Source organism: Peromyscus californicus, unplaced genomic scaffold, assembly GCF_007827085.1.
Source record: "Peromyscus californicus insignis strain IS unplaced genomic scaffold, ASM782708v3 Scaffold_10__1_contigs__length_136768540, whole genome shotgun sequence".
Lineage (NCBI taxonomy): Eukaryota > Metazoa > Chordata > Mammalia > Rodentia > Cricetidae > Peromyscus > Peromyscus californicus.
Window position 1 is genome coordinate 43,027,565 of NW_026294391.1, and position 25,006 is coordinate 43,052,570.

The following is a 25,006-nucleotide window of genomic DNA, read 5'->3' on the forward strand; positions in this document are numbered from 1 at the left end:
AAGAAGGTCTGCATAACATATATAAAACTAAAAACAACTGTTATTAATTAGGATATGAAAACACAATTGGTCCTAAATATAAAGTATTAGATACATCATTATACTTTTACTATTGAAAAGCTAGAGAGAACTAAGAAAGATGAGACAGAATAAGTAGCAGAATAATAACACATGAAATTGAAAAGGAGCTAAAATCCCTCTGCAACATGGTGGGCATATTCTTTTTAAAAAAAATATGTACAACAATACAAGTTGCAGGTTAAGTATCACTATATCTTGATCATTTTAAACAGAAGTAAATAAGAGAAAGATTTCGTGTTACAGAACCCCCCTCACTAGATCAATTTTGAAAAACAACTTACGTTTCCTAAGTGGATCAGTGCTACAAATGTATTCAGTGTCTAGTCATGGCATGTTGAGTATATGTGCTCACATGTATCCTCTTTTATAGGAAAAAGTAGTTTGCTAAGACATGGTGCCATATTTAAAAAAAAAATTGCCTAGATACAGGCCAAAATTATAGAATTAAGGATTCTTACATTTATTCTGCATAGGCTGAATATGTTCTGGCTAAAACAATATTTTTTTTTCAACAAGCAAACCCGTGGGAATTAGAAACAGGATATGAGTCAGGTAGGATATCATCCATTCTAGAAAGTTTGAAGTCAGCATATTTTTTCAGAAGACTCGAAAGTATTAGCATGGAAAGCCATACCATTTCTGTGTTCTTAGGTTAAACCAAGTTATCTCAATTATTTTCCTCATTTTGCCAGTGATTAGAGGAAACGATTTTATTATACCACATCAAGGTTCCACTTCACTATGACCATGTCTTTGTATTTTAAAACATTCCTTTCAATATTTTCAGTCATTTCTAAACATTAACTTTAAAATAAAGCTGGAGAAAATGTTAATAACCCAACAAGAATTTGTAGGCATGTTTATGAAAGTCAGTGTGGAGTAGAATCAAGTTGACCAGCTAATGTTAAGGAATTGGCATGGATTCCCTTAACCACTAGCAATACATTGTTTGAGCAGGCAATAGTCAGTGAAGTGGGGATAATAAGAGGCAAAATTCCAAGTGGGCACAATTGACACTCAGTGTGCATTTTCTTAGCAATAAATGAAGAAAAAATGTTAGTTAGCAAGCTTGTCATGAATTATAATTAGAACATTCTGGGGTTGCCTTTTGTATATAGCTGCATAGTGTATTATTAGGCAAATGGTAAATATTGGTATCTTACTATTCTGGCTAATGAAAACAAAGTGTATCAGTTATTTTTTAAACTTTTACTTTAAAATTGATATGTATTTACCATTATTTATGAGGTCCAGTATTAAAATTCAGTTCACATATATAACGTGTAATGATCAAGTTATGAAATTGGCATTTGTATATCCTTAAATCTTATTCTTCTTATGTGTTGAGAACCAGTGAGTTATTGCAAGTAGCCACAAAATTTTCAAATTGAGCATTTCTCATTCATATCTGTTAGTAGGTTAAGGTTGTGTAGGAGCTCTGGTTGTGAGTTGAGTTCATGAATGTTCACTTCGTCTCTCATCCTCCGTGTGTTGGCAAGCTATCTGAACCATGTGTTTCTTCTGGCACATAAACACAAGAAGGCAAATGCAACAACTCATAGGCAACCTAAGCTTCTCTGCATGTCACATCTGTGAACAGTTCATTCACCATAACAGGTCACATGATCAAGTGTACATTCTTGGACCATGAAAGAGATCCCCTCCCAGCCTTTGATTACTCTGTGTATGCTGGGACCCGCCTTGTCCTATGAGCAAACCAACCACACTGACTGTCCAGCAGCTTCGTAGTTGCTCCTCCTTTGCCTACGGCTCTATTTTCTCATATATCGGCCCGCTTCATACCTTCACGTCTTGGGCTCAGTTGCATCTCACCCTTTTCTGAGTGTTCATCACTCCTTTACACACCTACATCGTTGATGAGTGCCTCTAAAAGAGGGCGTTGAATCCCCTGAAGCTGGAGTTACAGGTGGTTGTGAGCTACGAACATGGGTGCCTTGAACTGAACTCAGGTCTCCTGAAAAAAAACGAGAAGCATTCTTAACTGCTGAACCATCTCTCTAACCCCTTGAATGTTTTTTAGAAAGGGATTAAAAAAGAAACCTGCCCAATATCTAAAATCACAATTCTAGTACTTTATTCTTAAAATATTTATAAACATATATTAATTGTATAGTGATGAGATTTTTTAATGACTTTTTATGTATGAATAAATATTTTGATCATATTCGTTATCACTCTCCTCTTGTATCTCTTTCCCCATCCTGCTCTTCCTCTTCCCAGTCAGTGGTGTTACATTCAGATTTCATTGAACTGTTTCAATTTTTCAGTATAATCAGATATAGAGTATATTAGGTGCTAAGAATTCTTCAGTTAGCCTGCTTACTTTTTCTCCTGCATATATGTGATGGATCTGATTTCAGTTCTTACAAAGAGGTGAGTTAAGCCATCTTGAGAAATCTGGAGAATGTTAAAAAAAAATCTGAGGTAGCAGAATATACTTGTTTATGTATAACTAAGGATGCATCAGGTGTTCTAAAAATATTAAAATGATTATTAGATCAACATCTGAGTGCATGCAAACCCCAATACGTCCAAAAATGTTTAAATGGATACAATTAACACTATCACAAAAGCTTACTATTAAAAACAAGCCAATTTTGCATTTGAACTTAGATACTCTTTTTTGAGACAGGTGATAGTTTATCTGTAAAGATGAACTTAGCTGACACCATTAGCTTATACCTTACAGTTTGATTCTTGAAGTCATTCAAGAACACTACTGCCAATCACATCACTGAACTGTGCCTGGGTCTTAACACAGCACAATGAAGTTCCTAGAACTCAGATATGATGTAATTAAACTGTCAGATATATTGACACCAATGCTGAATGTTTCTGCTCGTGCTGATTTAATCTGTAAGACATACTGTCATGAACATGGACTTGCTGCCATTGAAAATGCCTCACCTTTCCCATTTCAACAAAAATTTGCATCAGTAATGGAGCAAAAAGATGTAATTGGCCCTGCAATTGGTCAAGGTTGTGTTTCTTCTAGTAATATTTTATTCATACCAGCTTCACCAGATAGTAGGCATTTAAAAATGCAATAATAAGTGAACTAGAAATACTGCCATTTTTTCTTTTCTGAAGATAGAAACTTAAAAGTACATGTGCATGTGTATGTCTATGTCTATGTTCACACATGTGCATGTATGCAGAGAGACGATTGTAAGGAAGAGGAATCCAGTATCTTGTTTTACGGCTTTGTGACCTTCATTCTTCACTGCATCTTTTCTGTGCTTAGGATTTCAAAGAGGTTTGCTCTGGCATGAGACTCACAGAATCAGAGGCTTTTTATCCACCCCAGCATCTTAACTCTTCATTTTAGGAATGACATGCAGACTCATGTCCACCTAGACTACAATTTTGTCTTAGCAAATGATCTTTCTGTTTGTGCTTTAAAAATAAGGTTGAAAATACAGGAAGAACTGCAGGATTAGAATCTTAGCTGAAAATCCAAGTGTGACATAGACCAAAGGAAATGAAAAGAATATGTAAATCATTTAATCACTACCTCCCTAGTCATTTCCAAGTCACATGTGAACCTGAGCTGTCCTTAAGCCCCTTCATTATTTCTGACTTGCTTGAACAAGGCCTCGCTTTCAATGGATGTAACGATGTACTTAACAAACAGAGCTTAAAAAGAAGTATTTTCATGATTGGGAGTTTGATTATCATGAAAAACAACTTTCAAAGAACCTTCAGAATTCAAATTAGTTTGGTTTGCACCTAAGAAAATTTCCCATTACTTAAAATCTTATTTGAGTAGAGACACTGATCCACACACTATCTACAAGGAATTCCCAATTCGAAAATGACAATGCAGTTCCAGGTAACAAGGAGTAAAGGGCATAATGCCTCAGTGTTCTCTGTCTATTGTCCTTAGAATACTAATGTTAGTATTTAGTAGTTCGGGTACAGTGGTTTTTTTTTTCCTTTTTATTACATTTGATTTTAATGCTACTTTAGGTTTGTTTTTGTTGTTGTTAAATGTAAAAAGCTGAATACACCAGTTTCTCTCTCTCTTTCTCTTATTACTATTATGGAGTAATTTCGATCTGCCACATTCTTATTTTTCTTTTGTGCTGAGGAAGCATACTACAAGTATGTAATAATAATTGTTTGATTTTTTAGAAGTTTCACATTTGTTAATGGGCTTCAAGAAAAGGTGTTTTATCGACTTTATGTTATCTAATAAGAATAGACACAGTTTTCTTCTCAAAGAATAATAGCATGGGTTAATTACCATGTGGATTTCCACACACTCAGGAAGTTGTCCCTAATTATCAAGCTTGAGGAGTTGCTTGAGGATTTTTTTATTGTTTATGAGCAAGTAAAATGAACTTGCAGTTGTTTGTAGACTGCTACTATGGCCCTTTCCTGTGTTTGCGTTTGACAGGAGTATGATGACTATTCCTTGTTTTTCTTTCACTAAGGTGAGGAAGATCTTCTGAGTCCTCCCCAGGATACAAGCACAGGATTAGAAGAGGTCATGGAGCAACTCAACAACTCCTTCCCTAGTTCAAGAGGTAAGGACCTATATCTACAAGGGACTCAGAGCTCGCCTTTCCCTTCCATTCTAACTGATGGGTTTGTGGCCATTGAAAGCCAACATGTGCTGGCAGAATGCCAATTTGGGTTCACCAATGAAATTTTATTTTTAGTATAGATTTCTAGCTTGGTATATTTTGAGTTCAAATACCTGTGTGGATAAATGATTTCTAGAAGTAAGAATTTCACCTTGAACTTATAAAGTCTTTTACATGGTTCACATGTTCGTTTGAAGAGCTAATTATGTGGTACCTTTTATTTAAGAGCAGTTACTATATGACTTTCACAGATAAGAAAATTACTACTGTATGCTGCCTTTGCCAGGGATGGAAGTGCAACAGTGAGGCCTAGAAAATGTCTAGTAAGTGATAGTGATGGGGGTTCTGGCTGGCAATCTGATGCCCTTTGTGTTTGAAAATTGTGTCATACCCCATCATTTCAATACAGGGATAATTAGATCTCCATAGGTAAGGTTATCAGCTTTTTGCTTCCTTGCAAAAAAAGGCATTCTTTTTCTCTATCACAATGACCTTGCACGTGTTTGCACCCCACACAAAGCAGGACTTAAGCACAAAAAATTTCCCCACCAGCCTGTATTAGCCACAAATGGCTTACTTCATCCAAAGAGATATTTTACTGCTCTTGTTATGGTTTATTACCTGACAGAGTCATTGAACCACCCCCCATCAACCTATAAAAAAACAGTTAAGGTCACCTGTGAGCTGACAGAAAGAAAGCCTAGAGAAGCAGAAAGGAGGAAAGAGAAAGCCTTGTGGCCAGTGATTAGCACCCCTAATGGGCAGCCTAGGAAGGGAATGGTAGTGGAAAATCTGAGCCTTTTGTTTGTCTCCATAAGGGCAATAAAGAGGGTGTTTTGAGTAGTGTGTTTTCCCTATCTTTTTGTTCAGTGTCTGTTAGCAATGGCCATTTCCTAGCTGTTTGATGTGTGAGTGAACGTTGTGCAGTGCACATTAAAAGCAATAACGTTCTGGTAGAGCGTTGCTAAGGAACCATCAAGGAAACTAATTTTAAATGTCTGTACTAGCCATCTTTTCACTGCTGAGCACCACTGTTGGATTTTTAACAAATAAAACTCATACCTGTCTTCCACTAACCCCTTGCCCCATCCCCACCCTAACTCTGTTAGGGTATCTCCTCTTCTTAGATCTCATTATTTAGAAAGAGAAGACTATATACCAGCTTGGTAGAAATAAAAGTGCTTTCCCCCTTGTTATCCTCACTTTGCCCTTCCAGACTTCACTAGTGCCTACTATGTAGTGGAGAAAGTATTAGGAATGCAAAGAAAGAGTAAGTTCTTGGCTTTCAAAGAACTCATGGCTCAGTGGGAATGCGGTATTCCAAAGAAATCCAGAACTTGATGCATTAATACAATTTCTATAATGGAGAGAGAGTCTCCATGAATGAAGCAGTCTGTGTGTTAGGAAGGAAATAGACTTCTGTAGAGGCTTCTCCTTCTTCAAGGTAGTTAGAAGCTTCAGGGATGTAGGTATCTACCACACATTTCATTACCCCTTCACCTTTTCTTAAATGTCATAGATATTATGAAAACATAAATGTGTTTCATCCCAGCGTCTTGAACTGGTGGCCCATTTTCCTGCTCTGTGAGAGATTGCGAGCTGCTCTATTTGTAGCCTGAACATTTCTTCCACACCTAAGCAACAGGAATATCGCAGAGAAGACTCAAGCTCAAGACTCCTGTCCCAAGTCCACTCTGATTAGCTTGAAAAGGAAATCCTTTGTATTGTTTAGCCGCACCCCACTTCTAGAGCCCTTGCAGGTGCACGAAGTGTGGAAGGAGCTTCCTGAGACATTAAGCATATACCTGCCCTACTACAGTGTTTACAGTTCACACGCCTGATGTGACATTTACGAGTGTGGTTTTGGTTTGCCTGTTTGGGACCTTGGGAAGCTCGGTTTCAGGCACCTGGATAATATTATTAAATTAGTACTTAAGGAAGAGTATGATATCCTAAATGCTGACTTGAGTACTCTAATAGGGGAGAAAGAGGCCTTATCTAAAACTTGTTCCATTGACGAATTTTTTATTTAATCATTGTCGGTTGCCTTGAAAAAAAATTAATTCATTCTTGAAAAGCAAACAAATAACACAACATTGTAAGAGGGTAAATGCTAAAGTCTCAGAGTCTTTAAACAGACGTGTGTGTGTGTGTGTGTGTGTGTGTGTGTGTGTGTAGTATGAATATATATATATATACCTGCAGGCCAGAGGCTGGCATCAAGTGTCTCCCTCTATCTCTTTACATGTTAGTTTTTTAGACAGGTTCTTTTGCTGAAGTGGGCTCAGTTTTAGCTAGACTAGCTGGCAAGCAAGCCCCCAGGTCCACCTGTCTACCCTGCCTCCCCCAGTCCTAGGGTTATAGGTGCTTACCACTATACCCAGCTTTTACATGGGTACTAGGTACCCAAACTCAGGTCTTCATTTAGCAAGCATTGTACTCACTGAACTGTCTCCCCAGCCCTTTGGCTAGGTTTTCTGTGATACTATGATCTTAGTATTTTGTGTTTGCTTCCTGGTAACTTGAGCATTGTTATAATGATTGGGATAGTTTATTTGTAACTAATAATATTTATAACTGGAAAAGCAGTATGTATGCTCACGTGCATGTGTGTGTGTGTTTATATGTATGTGTACACTTATGCTTGTGTTTGGTTTGGTGTGTAAATAGGGACAGCTGAATTAGGCAGAGACAGCTTACCATTTGATGCATATGTTAGGTTGATATTAAGAAGTTGTTCCTGAGCATCTTAAATCTTGGAATTAAAGACTTTCCCAGTGGGAAAGCTTCATAAGGTCATCCAAGCATCTTTGATACTCTGAACAGTGGCCTGGTTTAACTATGTATTATGTATGTTTTCATCACAAACTAGGGTACCAAAATAAAGTAGACTGCATATGTGCTTCTATACACATACATAGATGTATATACTTGCAACAGTTTTACAACACACATTTATAATCACATACAAATATCAGAAAAGCAATGTGAAGCAGTACTTTCTATATTATATGTAACATCTGCTGTTTCTGTTTAATTTGCTCAGGAATAAAATGTTGGTTATAACCTGCTAAATTGATTTTCTGATCCAGGGTTCAAAAGTTTTCTTATCTACCTTGTCTCAGGTTTCCTTGCCCATGTATGTATTTTTCAAAAAACAATTTAAATTTTTTACCATGCAAGTTTTTTCCAAGACTGGGCTAATGTCTTAGAGGACTTTCTGGTATTATTCTGATTCTTCTGTCCATGTTCCTAACATTATATTACCAGAAACAAATGAAGATCTTGGTTGCTGCAGCTATTTCAGACAGCTGTTTCAGTAACTCAAAACAGATGTCAGAGCCAGAGGTCTGACATTTAGTGGAAATGTGTTATTAAAAACCATCTCATGGTTTGTTTTACCCTGCTAGTTAATTTCCAACAAAGGAAAAGCTTTATTGTAGAAAGAAATTAAAATTGTCATAAATATAGAGAGTAAACTGATACTGTATGCCTTGAATTTACAACATCTATGTTATTGTTTGCCATACTTGTGACAAGCCTGGACCTAAGGGTATCTAATCTTCAGCTTTCATTTCCAGAGTGCTTAGAAGCACAAAGAAGTTAGGTTCCTTGTTCATAGCCATTTAGCAAGTTAAATTAGGCCTCTGATATTACCTCAGTGGTTTTGCTCAACTGTTAATAAAGAGAGTATGTTGCTCCACTTAGTCCTAAGCCATGGTCATCTCCAGTTTGAATATTGGGCAATATAACTGCAGCATACCCAAGATGTGGAAGTGTGCACATTTAACTTTATAATTTTATCTTTCCTGGTTAGTCTTCAGGAATAGTTCGTTGTTCATAATTGGGTGCTCAGTGTACATTAGCCAATTTTTGTCGGATCTATTTATCTATCTATAATCTATCCCTCTTTAAGTATGTGTAAACATTGAATTATAGCATAATACACACTATCTACTTTACAGCACTTACTGAATCTCCACCATTATTGCATAGAAATACTATATGAGTAGTGCAAGCAATACATACAATTTAAGATTAAGCACTTTAAGCAATTTGTGTCCATGTGTCTCTGATCCTTTAGTGGTCTAGAAATGGAGATTTCTATATACAAGTATGCATATTAATGAAAGAAATGCTTTTCTATTGATGGGGTATTGGACTTCCTAAAATGAGGTGCTCTTTTATACAGATTAATAAATAATATTGTACAAGACAAGCTTAGTGCATAGGCTAATCAAGAAAATAGTCCTGCTTGAGGATTTCTTCCACCTCTGAAATTTCTTGTTTATTGATCTATTCCACAGAATTTTATCACTAACAGCCCAATGGTATCTTTTTCTCTTTTATACTACTGCTACCCAAATAAGATCACATATATTTTTCCAAATGCCCCCAAATTACCAACCTAGCAAACAACTTTGTAAAACCTGTTATCTTTTCATATACAGTTCTTCTTTTGTGAAGTGTGTGTGTGTGTATATATATATATATATATATATATATATATATATATAACAAAAACAAAGGCAAGGCTCAAGATGTAGCTCATTGCTAGAGCATATGCTTAGCATGAACAAGGGCCTAGATTCAATCCCCAACATCAAAATAGATGGATGGATGGATGGATGGATAGATAGATAGATAGATAGATAGATAGATAGATAGATAGATAGATAGAAAATAAATGAAAGTAGGCAGGGTATGGATAAATAGCTCAGCAGTTAAGAGCATTGGCTTCTTTCCCAAAGAACCTGGGGTTGAGTCCCAGCACCCATATGGTGGCTGACAACCATCTCTAACTCCAGTTTCAGGGGTATCTGGTGCCCTCTTCTGGACTCCATGAGCACGAGACAGGCATGTAGTACACAGACATACATGCAGGAAAAATGCCTATACACATAAAATAAAATGTATTTTTTTTTAAATCAGGCAGAAGAATAATGTACCCCCACCCCCTGCAAGTGTCGTTGTTTCTTATACAAGTCCACAAAGGGTATGGTAAATTATCCACTTATACTGCAGACCAATAAGCTACAGTTTTGGGGCCTTCTCTGGCCCCCTACTGTTTGCAGAAATGAAGATTATTGGGACAAAGCCACACCCATTCATTTACATAGAGTCCATGGTCGCCCTAAAAGCAGAGTAGTTTTGACCAAGTTGAATAGTTGCTACAGTGACTGTGTGGCTTATAAACCCTAAAGTGTTTACCACCTGGTCCTTTGCAGAGAAGGTTTGCTCAGCTCTGCTTTACACTTTTATTTTGTGTCCATTCGAACTCATGTACACAGCTACAAGCCTCAGGGAAGCTCAGCTTTCAGCTCAGCAAAGTTGTGGAGATGAATTGCTTTATGTATTTCTATCTGTACACCAGAGAGCCTGTATGTTCAGCATTTAAAGTATAGCCATTTGAATCAAGTTCGACTAGTAATAAAATAGAAACCCTAAAATGGTTATCAACCTTGAATCCTAACCTTTAGCATTTTTTAAACCACCGGGGACCTAAGAAATCTGAAGGCAAAGGCACCTAGAAAATAATAATTTCTCCCAATTCATTCTCTGAAACCACAGTAATCTCAAATTCTTGTTGCCTCAGGAAAGCAGACTTCTCCAGACCTGAGCAAGCCCCTGATTTATACCTAGAGCGCCCCAGCACACTTCCCTTTCTCTTGATTCATTTCCTGATAACATACCACACTGTCAGATGTACACCCGAACTGAAGATGTAAGGAAACTTTCTAAAGGACACATTTATGAAATAAAATATTCAAATGGATAGTTGCATTTATTTATTGCTCCAGAACATTTTAAATGTTGTAACCAAGTAGTTTGTATTTTTTCAGTGAAGAACTATCTTTAGTACAGTGGAAAACATTGAATTTAGCTGTAGAAAAGGGGCCTTTTCTTTTGTAGACTATTTGTGAGCCTATGGGTAACCAAGTGACAAGAGACAATTTGGAGAGAAATTAAGATGACATAAAATATGCCTTCTGAAAAGTACCCAGGACAGATCAAATACCAGTTACTGCATTGGTTTCAGCAATAACCAGTTGACAGTGACCTGAGTGTAGCTCCATATAGAATTAATAATGATCTACAATCTTGGTTACTCAAGAAATCACATTCTGAATTTAAATCATCATTTTCTCACAACACTGTCATTGCTAAAGTTAAAGATAAACAAAGTTACAGGCCAGAACAAAGTGTCAGCTCTTAGAACCCAACCTCTAGAGCAATGATTCTCACCCTGTGGTTCATGATCCCTTCTAGGTCACAAATCAGATATTTACATTATAATTCATAACAGTAGCAAAATTACAGATATGAAGTAGCAGCAAAATAATTTTACAGTTGGGGATCACCACGACATGAGGGCCTGTATTATAGGGTCACAGCATTAGGAAGGTTGAAAACCACTGTTCTAAAGCCTAGCACTCATTACCAGGTTACTTGTAACACAGAAAAGACTCTTGGCCATGACCTTGCTGATACCATAATGTTCTAGTTTGCTTCTCTCTTGTAGTGATAAAACACTGACCAAAAGCAACTTGGATGAGGAAAGGGTTAATTTATCTTACACTTTAGAGTCTAACATCCAGGGATGCCAACACAGAAATCTGGAGGCAGAAACTGAAGCAGAAACCATGGAGAAACACTGCTCAATGGCTTTCTACCAAGCTCACATTCACCTACTATTGTATCTTATATACCCCAGGCTCACCTGCCCTGGGATGGTACCACCCACAGTGAGCTGGGCCCACCTACATCAGTTATCAATCAATAAAATGCCCCATAAACCTGTTGGCAAGCCAGCCTTATGGAAATTCCTCTTAAAAGGTATTTCAAGTTGACAATCAACACTGAGTCAACTTTATCAACACTGATAAAATGCCAGTAGCATCTAGGTATAGTACAAAACACTGAGGACAGAGTGGTGGCTGAGATGTGGGCCCTCTCCTTCATAAGCCCACAGCCTTATAAGAGAATTAATTCTGCCACCAGACACTAGAGCTCTGAACTATAGAGATTCTTTTTCAATTTTTTAAAAGAAAAATCTTGTCTAAGAGTTCAAAAGAAAGTAGTCCATACTAAGTTTATTTGAGCTACAAAGTATGAAGTGATGTTCACCTCCTTCTTCCTGTCATCTGTGTGAGTTTGCTTCTGGTAACACACACTGCTGAGGAGCTTGTACACATTTTTCTCTCTTGCCCCTGGCTTGAGGAACAGCCTGAATGTAGAGTTTTACATGGTCAAATTTCAGTTACTAGAATCCCAAGAAATCTCTGACCCCCTTAGTAAAATTCAGAAGGAAGAGAAGGAGTGAGGGAAGAAATGTCACACTTGGAAAACCTTTACACATCAAACATTTGGAGCCTTAAATGTGAGTTATAAAGGGTCCCCTTTGCAGCTCCATATCTACATCCTGGAGTAGTGTTCCTGGAATTGCTTTGGAGAGTTTGAATTTTGGAGCCACTGAGAATGGGAGCCACTGAGCATGGTGAGTTGGGGAGAAAGATGATGTTGGATAGGAGCTTTCATAGCTGTTAGTTTTATCACCTCAAAATGTGGAAATTTTATATAAGACTGTGTGAAGAACTGTCCCATAGCTAAAATCAAAAACCACTGGCTTTTTAAACATCCTGGAGACATGAAATGGCTTGTCCAATTATAAACATTATCATAGAATAGTTTCTTATCAGACTCTCTTTTCAAAACAATAGACTTAATTGTATGCAGGCAGGGGGTTCTACAAAACAAGAAGAGTCTTTAGCTATTGATTCTAAATATTCCTGATACTTGTTGAATTCAAAGGAAGACAATGAACACTGATTCTTAGATCTCATTCTGTTGTTTGTTCTTTAGTGGGACTTACCCGTTTCTCGCTTCTTTTCTTTCTGTTCTTCACCACCTTCCCCTATCATGGACATGCTCAGCTTCAAGGAGATAGAACAAATTATTCCTAAGTATATAGAGCCCATGTCCTCTGTGGGGCTCTGCTTTGACACACAGTCAACAAATTTTGATGTTTTAATGCATTGATTGGTCACATCAAATGTGAAGAGATTATGAGATGGTTGAATACCAAGCTTGAGATTCTATTATAGTCGCCCTTGAAAACAATGCCTTCATTTGTCAAATTTCTATTCTGTGTGATTTTCATCTGGTTTAATGTGTGAAATTTATAGATACTATAAATGATGTCTTTTGGGTTCTGTTATCTGTTTACACTGATTTTAAGTGTACACAAAGGTTATTTGACTAGATGTATCTGTGGAATTTTTGTTTCTGTTTCCCTTTTTTTCCTAGAAGGGAATAGATGAATTGTCACCTCACTATCTCTTTGGTAAAAGAAGCAAATTGGTATTAAACTGTATATTTATGCGTGTTTTATTTTTCCTTTCTGATATCTCTGCCTCTTCCTCTCTCTATTATTAAAGGAAGAAATGCCCCTGGAAAGCCAATGAGAGAGGTTAGTGAGACTTGGGCTCACAGCCATGGCTTCTGTCTGTCACATCCTGCTTTCTGTGTCTGGCCTTTGTGTAAGAACTGTGTGTGTGCACGCGCATGTGTGTATTATACATCCTGTCATCATCTGAACATGGGAGTTGCCTCTCCACTTCCAGCTCATGAGGAGTATTCCCCCAAATGTTCATTGTCGTTGTCATCTCCATGACAATAGCAGGGTTTTGGGGAACAACAGACTCTCAAACATGGCAATCCTTTCTAGTCCCGAAGTTGGAACCTTGCAGTTCATATCTTATGCCATCCGCAACACAAACAGAGTCTTCAAAGTAAGTTTTATCTTGAACGTGATTGATGAGTAATAAAGCTTCCTTCCACTTCTAGGACCTGAGCATTATCTGCCAGGGTCTTTGGGGTTTTTTGGTTTGGGTTTTTGTTTTTGTTTGTTTGTTTGTTTTGTTTTTGTTTTTGTTTTTTGAGACAGGGTTTCTCTGTGTAGTTTTGGTGCCTGTCCTAGATCTCACTCTGTAGACCAGGCTGGCCTCGAACTCACAGAGATCCACCTGGCTCTGCCTCACGAGTGCTGGGATTAAAGGTGTGTACCACCACCGCCCAGCAGGTCTTTGGTTTTTATTCTTCTAAGATGACCTCCTTTTAGTTTGTTTTTTGTTTGATTGCTTTTTTCTCTTTCCCTCGTTTCTACACTCCTTCATTTCCATTTTAGCTAAGTTTTTTTTCAGCATGTATTGTGTGCCAAGCACTGTTGTAGACATTTGCCATTTTTTTGCATCATATAATCTTCATGACAAACATAAGAGGTAGGTATTCTTCTGAACTTGATTTTTCATGCATAAGGTACCTGAATCAAGGAGTGGGTAAGCAAAGTGTCCAGGGCAGCAGAGCCAACAGTGGAGGCCAGGAAGCCTGGCTTCAATACCACAGTCTTAGCCCCACTGATTGAAAGGCTTACATCATCTCAACATGCCCTTTAAAAGACTCTTTTAATTTGTCATTTGGAACCAAAGAGAATAGTAACCAATTAGGTTAAATAAATGAATGTCAGAGTTTTGATGAGTTTTTTTTTTTAATGCCCCTTTAAGGATTGGAATGAGTAGGGCGCAACATTAATACTGAATATACTTTGGTTTTTATAATGAAAGCTGCTTCTTAATCCTATGCTATTATCTGTATACTGACTTACCTACTTAAGTGACTACTGGGTGACAGAGTGCTAACTGTCAGCCCAAGTGGAATAAGATTGACCTACCCAAGAGTTTAATGTGAAGGAAGGGAGCAGGCAAGCTCTCTCAAGAGATGCCACTGGCATGCGCTGTTCTGAGAGATAAGATGGATACTTAGAATGTTCTTACATGTGATCTGGATCCTTAGCACAGACATGGACAAGTGGCCACTGGTACATTTAAGCATAAGTAGTCATGGGGCTGAAGAGATGGCTCAGTAGTTAAATACACATATTGCTGTTACAGCACACCTGAGTTCCGTTCCCAGTACCCATATTGGGAGGCTCACAAGCACCTGTAACTCCATCTCCAGGGAACCCAATGGGCCTCTGTGGACATGTGCACATACCTGCCTCACAAGTGCACATAGTTGAAAACAGAAAACAGTATAAATCTTCTTTAAAACCTAAGTAATCATACTAGAAATTCTACCAAGACCATGCTATGCAATTATAATAAATTTAATGATTCTTGGTGTGTCTACACTGATGTCCCTTCAAAGGATGGAAGTTCCAGGGAGGGAATAGTAGCTTGGAGGAGAAATTAAGAACATTTGAATCAATAACGCATTGAATGCTCCTAGCTCATGGACTTAGTCTGTGACACATTTTGGTTGATTTTAATGGTAAGTGCCCACCTTAAATTTTCACATTTTTGTGGAAAAGAAATGCATAATAATTTTGAGACCCCTGAACATGTTTATCCATGAAAAAAATATTTTTATAGTCCATCAGATTGAATGGAATCAGTGACCTGTGATTCCAAATAGTCACATTAGTTCCCAGATGTCACAGAATCATGACCATTATGATGTTGATAAGGCTATGAAAATAACCTAAACTCATAGTAAGCCAATTTTTTTTTCAGAGATGAAATTATGGAGAGGAAAAGATAAGCCTATTTCACCACAGTATTCTGGCTTTGCTTTGGCCAACTGAATGCTATCCATTTGTTTGGGAATTGAATTTCAAAAAAAAAAAAATAGAGTGCCAGATTGCTATTGAGGTCTTGGATCTTTGCCAGAAAGTCTCATTTCCAATCACTGTGGAAAACAACTCCCTTAGGCAGTGGTGGCATGTGAGACTAAATGTGTTGCAGTGAGTGCCAACTTGGAAAAACATAAAACTGTCCTAATGTTCAGCTCATGGTGCCTTTGTGTTCAATAATCCTTGCTTAAGAATGGATTAAATTAATACTTTCTATAGACACATTTTTGTGTCAAGTTGTTCCCAAAGCCTATTGCTATTACTTGAATCCTGGCTACTTTTTGACCTCTTGTGTTTATAGCATGGTATTTGAATATTATTTTTAGATTTTGTCAGATAAATATAATGACCTCACTAATGCTCTGCCTTACACCAAAGGATAATAGAACCATGTTGCATACAAATCTATATCTTCTATCCCTGTTTTAGCTCTCTAATGGATGGAAGTTTAATTTTCAGGGCAGTATTTTATCAAAGATAATGAATTTGGTTTTATTTTGTTTGTTTTCTGTATCCAATAAAAACATCCATAAAATTAGAATCATTATTCTGGTAAAATGGGTATTTATAAATTATATTACCAAACATGTAATGTAGATATAGCAAGCCACCTCTACAAGTTTTTATTTTATATCTCATAAGGATGATCATAAAGTCTCTTATCATTGAACAGTCTAAACAGGTTAACACCACCACCATTTTGTGCTAGTGTGTGTAGTATATTAACAATAATGAACCTGTCTTTCTGCTGGCAAAGTTTTGAATAGCAGATACCCACTAGAATTAGTACTTAAAGACAGTCAAGAGTTTTTTCCACATAGTAACTGAACACCATTTTAAAGACTCTAAGTACTCCTTGGGAATATGTTCTATTAGTACATTTATTTATTTTACTGTCTTTTGAACTGCAATATATAACCCCTAGCCAACAGTCCTAAAAGGTTAGTTTTGATTATCCATAAATTGATAGGAAAACCCAAGGTATTCCCTGTTGTGTTTATATTTTAAAATAGACGATCTATCTATTAGGTAGTATGCTAGGGTCGGGTATGGCTCCTAAAATATGAGTAGAATTATATTCACTGCCAGGTTAGAAAGATATTCTTACTGGCTTTGTTAAGATTGCAGCATGAGTGATTGCACAGACTCCCCAGGGTTGCTGTAGAGTGCAAAGCAGATAAGGGGGACTCCCTCCAGCCTATGACTATCACTTGACTATTCGGATTCTGCGGTCCACAGAACAACAAGGGGCTCCACTATGGCTCCTGAGATTTTGCTTTTATTTTTCGTTTGTTGGTTGCTCTTTAAAGAGAGGATCTCATGGTGTAACCCACGCTGGCCTTGAATTTGACATCCTCTTCCTTGAGTACTGGGATTATAGGCGTGCACTAATATACCTGGCTTTCCTATGCTATTTTATATACATTATATATATATGTGTGTGTATATATATACACATATATATATGATTCCAGATTTTGTTTTTAACTACCAGAACATTGGCCCACTTTATGAATAGTACATATGCTCTGTTAGACATTTTTATATTTGAAATCTCAACCAAAATCCAAAGTAATTTTTTAAGCACAATTAGCTCTCGATAAAATTCGCTGCACTAATAAAATTCAAAGAGATTTACAAACTTACATACCTTAATATAAATGCCTGAGTGGCATTAAACATTTAATAAATCTTGAATTGATCTGGTGCCATCACTGTGCAAGTGCTTGCCCATGAATCCTCTTCTATTTCTTCCATATTTTGTTTTAAAAAGGTGTGTATCTATTGAAAGAACTATTAAAAGAGAATACATGCTCTGTTCTGTCTTTAATTTTTATTGGGATTTTAGCAATTCTGGGACTCTGTTAAGTTGATACATGGTGAGGTAGTAATGGCCTAATAAAGCATCTCATTTCCAAAGGCAGTACTTGAAAAAGAGAATGACTTACCAAGGTTGAAGAATTAAAATTAGACTCATAAAATATGGGACATGTACAAAAAAAGAGAGCTGTAAAGTACATCTCAGATTATCTTAGTCTAGATGTTAGTTTTGCTAGAGTACCCACAGACATTGTGCTCTTGATTCCGTGTTGGGGGATTAATGCCAGGTCATGCCACATTATTATGAAAAGGTTGTTTTGATAGTTAACCCTCCTTTAGTGGACAAGCAAAGATGGATTCTCAGGATCCCCAAATCTTTGTACTACATGTAGGTCATATTATAATTAGACTGCAGAGTAATTTGGAATGTAAAGTGGTTTTTATTCTGAAGCTTTCTAATTCAAATGTGAATGGTGTACCAAAAGGTCAAATCAAGAGTTTATTTTTCAACCCAAGTAAAAGCAAAAAGAAAATGGTCATATCCGCCATAGTATAGCTATTCTTCACAGCTTGAAGCAGCCAGTAAATGAAGATTCCGTGTGGTTGTCAGGGTGGCTGTGGTGGGAACGGTGATGGTAGTAGGGGAGGTAGTAGTGGTTTGATAATAACAATGTAGTGTATACAACAAAGTAAATATACTTATAGTAAAGACAACAAAGGGAGAAAGGTGTATCCCATTACAAAGTTTTCTCGGTGAGGAGAGCCTTGTGTTTGTCTATGGAGTTCCTTTGAGATGCATTGGGAAGTTGAATTCCGTGTTTCACATTTTTTTCCATCAAATGACACCAGTAGGGTGATCCAGCATTAAGCTGATACTAACACCATGTAATGCTTCATTAACAAGGCTTTGCTTCTTCCTGGAGATGGGTTCAAAATGGAACTGTGTTGTGTATAGCTTCAATGCAGCTTCTGTGTTGTCTTTACCCTGAAATGGGAATGACTCCCCATAATGGTAATCAGGGGATCAATACCTGCACACTTTGTAAAGTCTTTCTTTCTCTTTGTTTTCCAGGACACAATGTAGGAAGCCTTTTCCACATGGCAGATGATTTGGGCAAAGCGATGGAGTCCTTAGTTTCAGTCATGACAGATGAAGAAGGAGCAGAATAAATGTTTTACAACTCCTGATTCCCGCATGGTTTTTATAATATTCGTACAACAAAGAGGATTAGACAGTAAGAGTTTACAAGAAATAAAATCTATATTTTTGTGAAGGGTAGTGGTACTATACTGTAGATTTCAGTAGTTTCTAAGTCTGTTATTGTTTTGTTAACAATGGCAGGTTTTACACGTCTATGCAATTGTACAAAAAAAGTTCAAAGAAAACTACATGTAAAATCTTGATAGCTAAACAACTTGCCATTTCTTTATATGGAACGCATTTTGGGTTGTTTAAAAATTTATAACAGTTATAAAGAAAGATTGTAAACTAAAGTGTGCTTTATAAAAAAAAGTTGTTTATAAAACCCCTAAACACACACGCACACACACACACACACACATGCGCGCACACACACACACACATACACACATACACACACACTGAGGCAGCACATTGTTTTGCATTATTTTAGCGTGGTATTCATATGGAATTCATGACTTCTTTTCTTTTCTTGCATATTAAAGATAGGACTTCCTCTAACACCACCAAATGACTGCTTCACATTGCTCTTTTGAGAATTGTTGACTGAGTGGGGCTGGCTATGGGCTTTAACTTTATACATCTATATGTCTACAAGTATATAAATACTATAGGTGTATAGATAAATAGATATGAAATTCTTCTTCAAATGTTCTTGCCACTTCCTAATGGAAATAAATTGCTTCTAGTCATCTGGACTTATCTGCTTGGGCAAGAGTGAATTATCCCTGGAGCCTGAGGCCAGGAGAATACTACCATACTAAAATATTGTCTAGGGCTCCAGATGTTTCTAGTTTTAAACTTTCCACTGACAACTAGAACTTGGAATTTTTTTAAGGATCATGTGAATGAATACACAGGACTTACTATATCAAAGTAATCTGTTGGTTGATATATTCAGCTTCCTGCGGCTGGCTATGCCATGGTTTAGATTTAATGATGTTTCTGCAAAAGAGCATCAGAAGGCATTTTTCACTCCTGGGCAATAGGAGGAAGATGGTAGGGGCTGAGGGTTGTGACTCCCCAGTCAGTCCCTGTGAGGGGAGCAGCTACTCTGTAAAAGAGTGGGTGAATATTCACAACTATACATACAAACATCTCTATAATCACAACTAAAGTGTTCTGCCCTCTTCTTACACTCGAAGTGAAGTGGGCAGATTTGTTGTTGTTGTTGCTGTTGTTGTTGCTGTTGATTTTTAGATTTTAGATTTGGTTTTTTCATTGTGATGAGTTTGTTTTCATGCTGCAAGACTTAGGATTATTGGTAAGAAAGTAACCCGATCACATTGTGACCCTGGTGAATATCAATCCAGAAGCCCATGAACTGCATTTGTCTGCTTTGCATTCGTTTCCCGGCAAGTAATTCCTTACAGGATTGTGAGTGGGAAGGCACAACAATTGGAAGGTTTCAAGACCAAAAGAAAAGCCTCTCCAAACCCTTTGGTCAATTTGACAGGCTAAATTATAAACAAATGCAGATCATTGCAAAAGAGGAGAAACGGTGAAGGTGAAAGCTGAGGATTGGTAGGAAAAGCTTTACTTACTCTTTCATGTCACTGTGTTACAATACCACTTCAAAATCATTCTTTTCGTAGAAATCACTGTCCTATTATTTTGCAAATCTGTTACCTCTAACATCCAGTGTAATTAACTTTTAGAGAGTGGATTTTGTCCATTATTACTTGTAATTATAACATCAAACACAGCTTCTCATGCTATTTCTACCTCACTTTGGTTTTGGGGTGTTCCTGGTAATTGTGCACACCTGATTTCACAGCTTCACCACTTGTCTGTTGTGTGGATACCAGTCTCCTTTTTTTCTTTTATAATTTCCAAAAGAAAACCCAAAGCTCTAAGGTTAAAAAAATTGAGATTTGGTTTTAGTCTTGCATTATTTTTCTCTTTTATGTGACACTGGACATTTTCTTTACCCAAGGGTTTGTTTTAACTAAAATTTAAAACAAAGGGTTACTTTACATCCTACTAAGAAGTTTTAAGTTTCATTCTAAAATCAGAGGTAGATAGAGTGCATAATTTTGTTTTAATCTTTTTGTTTTATCTTTTAGATATTAGTTCTGGAGTGAATCTGTCAAAATATTTGAATAAAAACTGAGAGCTTTATTGCTGAGTTTAAGCATAATTTGGACATCATTTCGTGTTCTTTATAACCACCAAGTATTAAACTGTAAATCATAATCAATGTAACTGAAGCATAAACATCACATGGCATGTATCATCATTGTTTCCAGGTACTGGATTCTTACTTGAGTATCATAATATATTGTGTTTTAACACCAACACTGTAACATTTACTAATTATTTTTTTAAACTTCAGTTTTACTTCATTTTCACAACATATCAGACTTCACCAAATATATGCCTTACTATTGTATTATATTACTGCTTTACTGTGTATCTCAATAAAGCACGCAGTTATGTTACAAAAAAAACTGTTGGTTGGACTGTAGTAGTTTGATTTTTCTTTTAAGTTACTTCAATTCTCTTTTTGCACTTTTTTTTCTTTTGGGGGGGAATTTCACTGTATTGCCTGGGCTGGCCTTGAACTCCTGGGTTCAAGTGATCCATCCTGCCTAAGCCTCTGAAACTGCTGGGACTACAGGCTCATGCCCTGATTTATTTTATTTCTAAACATATAACTCATCAATGTGTTCAAAAACTTAAGAATATATGCATACTATATATACATACTACATACACATATATGACATAAATAGAATCTACATTTAACTACATACACGTGTGTCAGTTACATAAAAGCAGAAGAGGGACTATTTGGGGGGGATCATTCAGGGGAGAGGATAGATGAGTAAAGGTAGTGAGAAGGAATTTGAGCAAGGTGCAGTGATAATGTATGTATGACAGTCTCTTAGGGTTTCTATTGCTGTGAAGACCATGACCATGGCAACTCTTCTAAAGGAAACCATCTCATTGGGGTGGATTACATTTTCAGAGGTTTAGTCCACTATCATCACGGTAGAACATGGTGTCGTGCAGGCAGATGTGGTGCTGGAGAAGGAGCTGAGAGTTCTACATCTTGATCCAAAGGCAACAGGAAGTAAACTGATATACTGGGCATGGCTTGAGCATATATGAGACCTCAAAGCCTGCCTCCACAGTGACACCCTTCCTCCAAAAAGGCCATAGCTATAACAAATCCAGATCTTCCAATAGTGCCACCCCCGTGAGCTTATGGGGGCAATTACAGTCAAACTACTACAGACAGTGTCATAATGAAAGCCATTGTTTTATACACTAAAAAATTCATTAAAAATCCAGGCACAGTGGTGCAGACCTGTCATATTAGCTCTCAAGATGCAGAGGCAGGAGGATCACCTTAATGTCAAGGCCAAGCAAATCTATGAAAGGAGTCTCAGGCTAGCCAATGCCACATAGTGAGATCCTGTCTCAAGAAAAAACAAAACTCAAACTGATAGCACAAACATGTTTTTGTCTGCGGTGTGTGTGTGCGTGCACGTGTGTGTGTGTGTGTGTGTGTGTGTGTGTGTGTGTGTGTGTGTGTGTGTGTGTTAATTCGACATGCAGGTGCCATGGTGCTTGTATGATTGTCCAAGGACAACAATATGTGTCAGTCCTCACCTTTCACCTTACATGAGACAGGATCTTTGTTTTTCACCACTTCAGATACCAGGCAAGGTGGCCTGCAAGCTTCTCAGGATTCTCCTGCCTCAGCCTTCCATCTCACCATAGGAAACTTGGAATTACAGGTATGGAACACCTACACCAGGCTTTACATGTGTTCTGGGTTAGGTAATCATACTTGCATAGCAAACACTTTACCTACTGAGCCATCGCCTCACCCTCTTGAAATATTTCCATTTCAGTGGGTAAAATGCTTTCTCATTCTCTTCAAAGCCATAAATATTCTCATATGTGTAAACTATTTATTCAAGGTGTTCTTGGAGCATATGTAGGTTTTTAAGTCTTTGCCACTGAAAGTGATAAACAATATTACAAATGTCCTTACATCATCCACTTGTACACAAATATATCCATAGTTCTCATTTGTGGAAAAGAAATGGCAGGATCAAAAGTAAACCCTTGTGTTTTTGTAACTTTGAAGATACGTTTTGTGCAGTGACAGTCATAGTGACTATTTTGGTTTTTCTAAGTTTGTTTTAGTTATAACCAGTATTAAACCAGCTTGAAATTTGCCCCTTGCTCCTCAAGAGAATCTCATCATTTCTATATTGTTAACTGTACAGGACCTCTGGGTGTGTGAACGGTAGGTGAGGGGCCATCGATGATGTCTCAGAGTTCTTAGGAGGTTCCCGCAAACATGGTCATGGCTACCACTAGACTGAGACCTCCTCCTCATCTCTGTCCTGCTGGGCTTCTTATTCTAGCAATGAAGATGACAGGGGGATGAATAGCAATGCAACTCCTTGAGAAAGAGGTTACTTTGGTCTCCCATCAGTCTTGGTAGTGTGATCCCCAATAGGGGTCAGATGCTTGTGGGCAATGGAATAAAAGGGGCAGCCTATTTCAATGAATTGAAAATAATAGGAAAATCTGCAACTCAGGAGTGACACGAGGGTGGCAACTCTAATGGGAATCACTTGCTAACTTGTGGTGGGGTGTGGAGTGATGATACCCACCTGAGTGACTGCTGCATTGAAAGAGTATAGAGTATACCAAGAATAATTGTTAGCCTATTTGAGTAAATGATGCATCCTTCCTCCACTATCCAGATGTGCCTTTTCTACACTGCTCAAGACTGGCTGTTAATAACTGAGGACGCTTCAACCCGTTGCCATGTCTGAAACAACCGTGGGGATGACTCTAAGGAACACAATTGGTTTTCCATTCTATTCTTTGCACATGCTGAAGGGGACAGATGTAATAAAGTTACAAATTAAAACGGATCAAGCTGGCACAGATTGTGCACCAGCAAGCAAAATGTGTGTCTGGAGGAAAGCACCAAGACTAATGCACATGTTCTGTGGAACTGTGATGGGATTACCCTGCGTTTGTAATGCTCTAATGGTGGAATGAATGCAAAGGCAGGCACTTGCACACATGGAAAGATTTTGCCTTCAGAGTAAGTGGAGGAAGGAATTCAAAATTTTCCTGCAGTAGCAAAACCCTGGGAGTAGAAACAAACACATTCAATGCCCTTTGAATTTCGAGGTGTTGCTAATGCATAGACTGATAACATGACACATCCCAGACAACCCATCACAAATACAATACCTATTATGAATATAGAAGCTTGAGATATCTGAGAGTGGGTTTTACATACAGAAAAGATTATAGTAACTCTCAAAGCCCAAACTTTATACACACATGAATATTTTAAATGTATTTGGGTAAATATTTAGCTCTTCTGTTAAACTTTATTTTAAAATACTTTGAACTTAAGAAAAATGGAAACAACAGTACCAAGTACCTTCATGCATCCTTTAATTAGATTAATCAATTGTTTACAGTTGCCTTGTGTATTCTTTTGATGGATAGATGAGGACGTGCACATGCACAAAACATTTTGAGATACCTACAACTGATTGAAAAAGGGCCCCTTTATACTTAAACACTTCTGTTCCTTGTTCTAAGAGGTAGGACATTCTGTTGCATAAGCGCAGTACACACATTAAAATAAAGACAAATAAATAAATTTATTTTTAAAATAAAGACATTTAACATCCCATACAGTGCTATCATTGACTTCCCTTCCTATGTCTAGATGTCACTTTTGTTCATATCTGTTATTGGTCTATATTTTTCCCTGGCTTAGGAGCTACTCCACAATTTCATGACATTTAGGTGCCATGTCTCTTTAATCTCCTTTGATCTGGAACAGTTTCTCTGTCTTCCCTGCTTTAAAGACCTTGACATTTTTACAAGCACAAGCTAGTTACTCTGGTATGTACCTCATTTTGTGCTTGCCGATGTGTCCTCGGGATTAGATTCAGGGCATGCAGTTTTGGCAGGAACACTGCCCGAGTGATGTCACCTTCTCACCGTCTCACACTAGGAGGCAGGTATCGCTCGTCTATCCTGGATTAGGTGTTCACTTTGATATCTTGGGTAAAGTGGGGTCTGCGAGAATTCACCACTTGCTATACATGTTAAAACATTATTTTCTTAAATGTGGAGGTTCAACATATAAATCTTATTTTCCATGTATAAATATAGACAGTTTTTATAAAGTACCTTTCTGTGACTAGACATAACCAAATTGAGAAATCTAAATTCTCTTGTTCAAATGTGCATTGTACATTGAATGTGCTTTATTTTTAAGCCTCTAAATGTCTGACAGGAAAATCTTACACCACCAACCAAATTAGCACCCAATTCAAGTGAGTAGAAAGAAATTTGTAGTTCATTTAAGTTCTCTGAATGTTCCAGTGCTACATGCTCTGTGGCCCAAGTCCAGTTTTCTTTATACCATTCATCCTGAGAGCACACATACAGTGACACATATCACAGAAATTAAAACCCAAGGCTTATCTAATTTGGTAATGTGCAAAGTTATTCAAATACTTCTCTTTAAACAAGCATAAGTGACTCATCAATTAAACAAAAACATATTAAAAGCCTCAAGTGGAGGTAGGGATGTGTCTG

The 25,006-nt window shown here is 37.4% G+C and overlaps 1 protein-coding gene across 15 annotated transcripts in view; it reads left to right on the forward strand.

Moving 5' to 3' along the window:
• Dmd (dystrophin) overlaps positions 1–20,537 on the forward strand; it is a 2,242,690-nt gene extending 2,222,153 nt beyond the window's left edge. For 10 of the 15 annotated variants that reach the window (XM_052732199.1, XM_052732309.1, XM_052731824.1 and 7 more), the window contains 2 exons: positions 4,539–4,631; positions 18,275–20,537. In XM_052732199.1, the coding sequence (XP_052588159.1) occupies positions 4,539–4,631; positions 18,275–18,372 (191 nt within the window). In that variant the 3' untranslated portion in view covers positions 18,373–20,537. Of the gene's footprint in view, positions 1–4,538; positions 4,632–13,129; positions 13,162–18,274 lie in introns of all 15 variants that reach the window. The other 5 variants (XM_052732319.1, XM_052732151.1, XM_052732086.1 and 2 more) reach the window with 1 other exon arrangement.
• Positions 20,538–25,006: the final 4,469 nt, after the last annotated feature.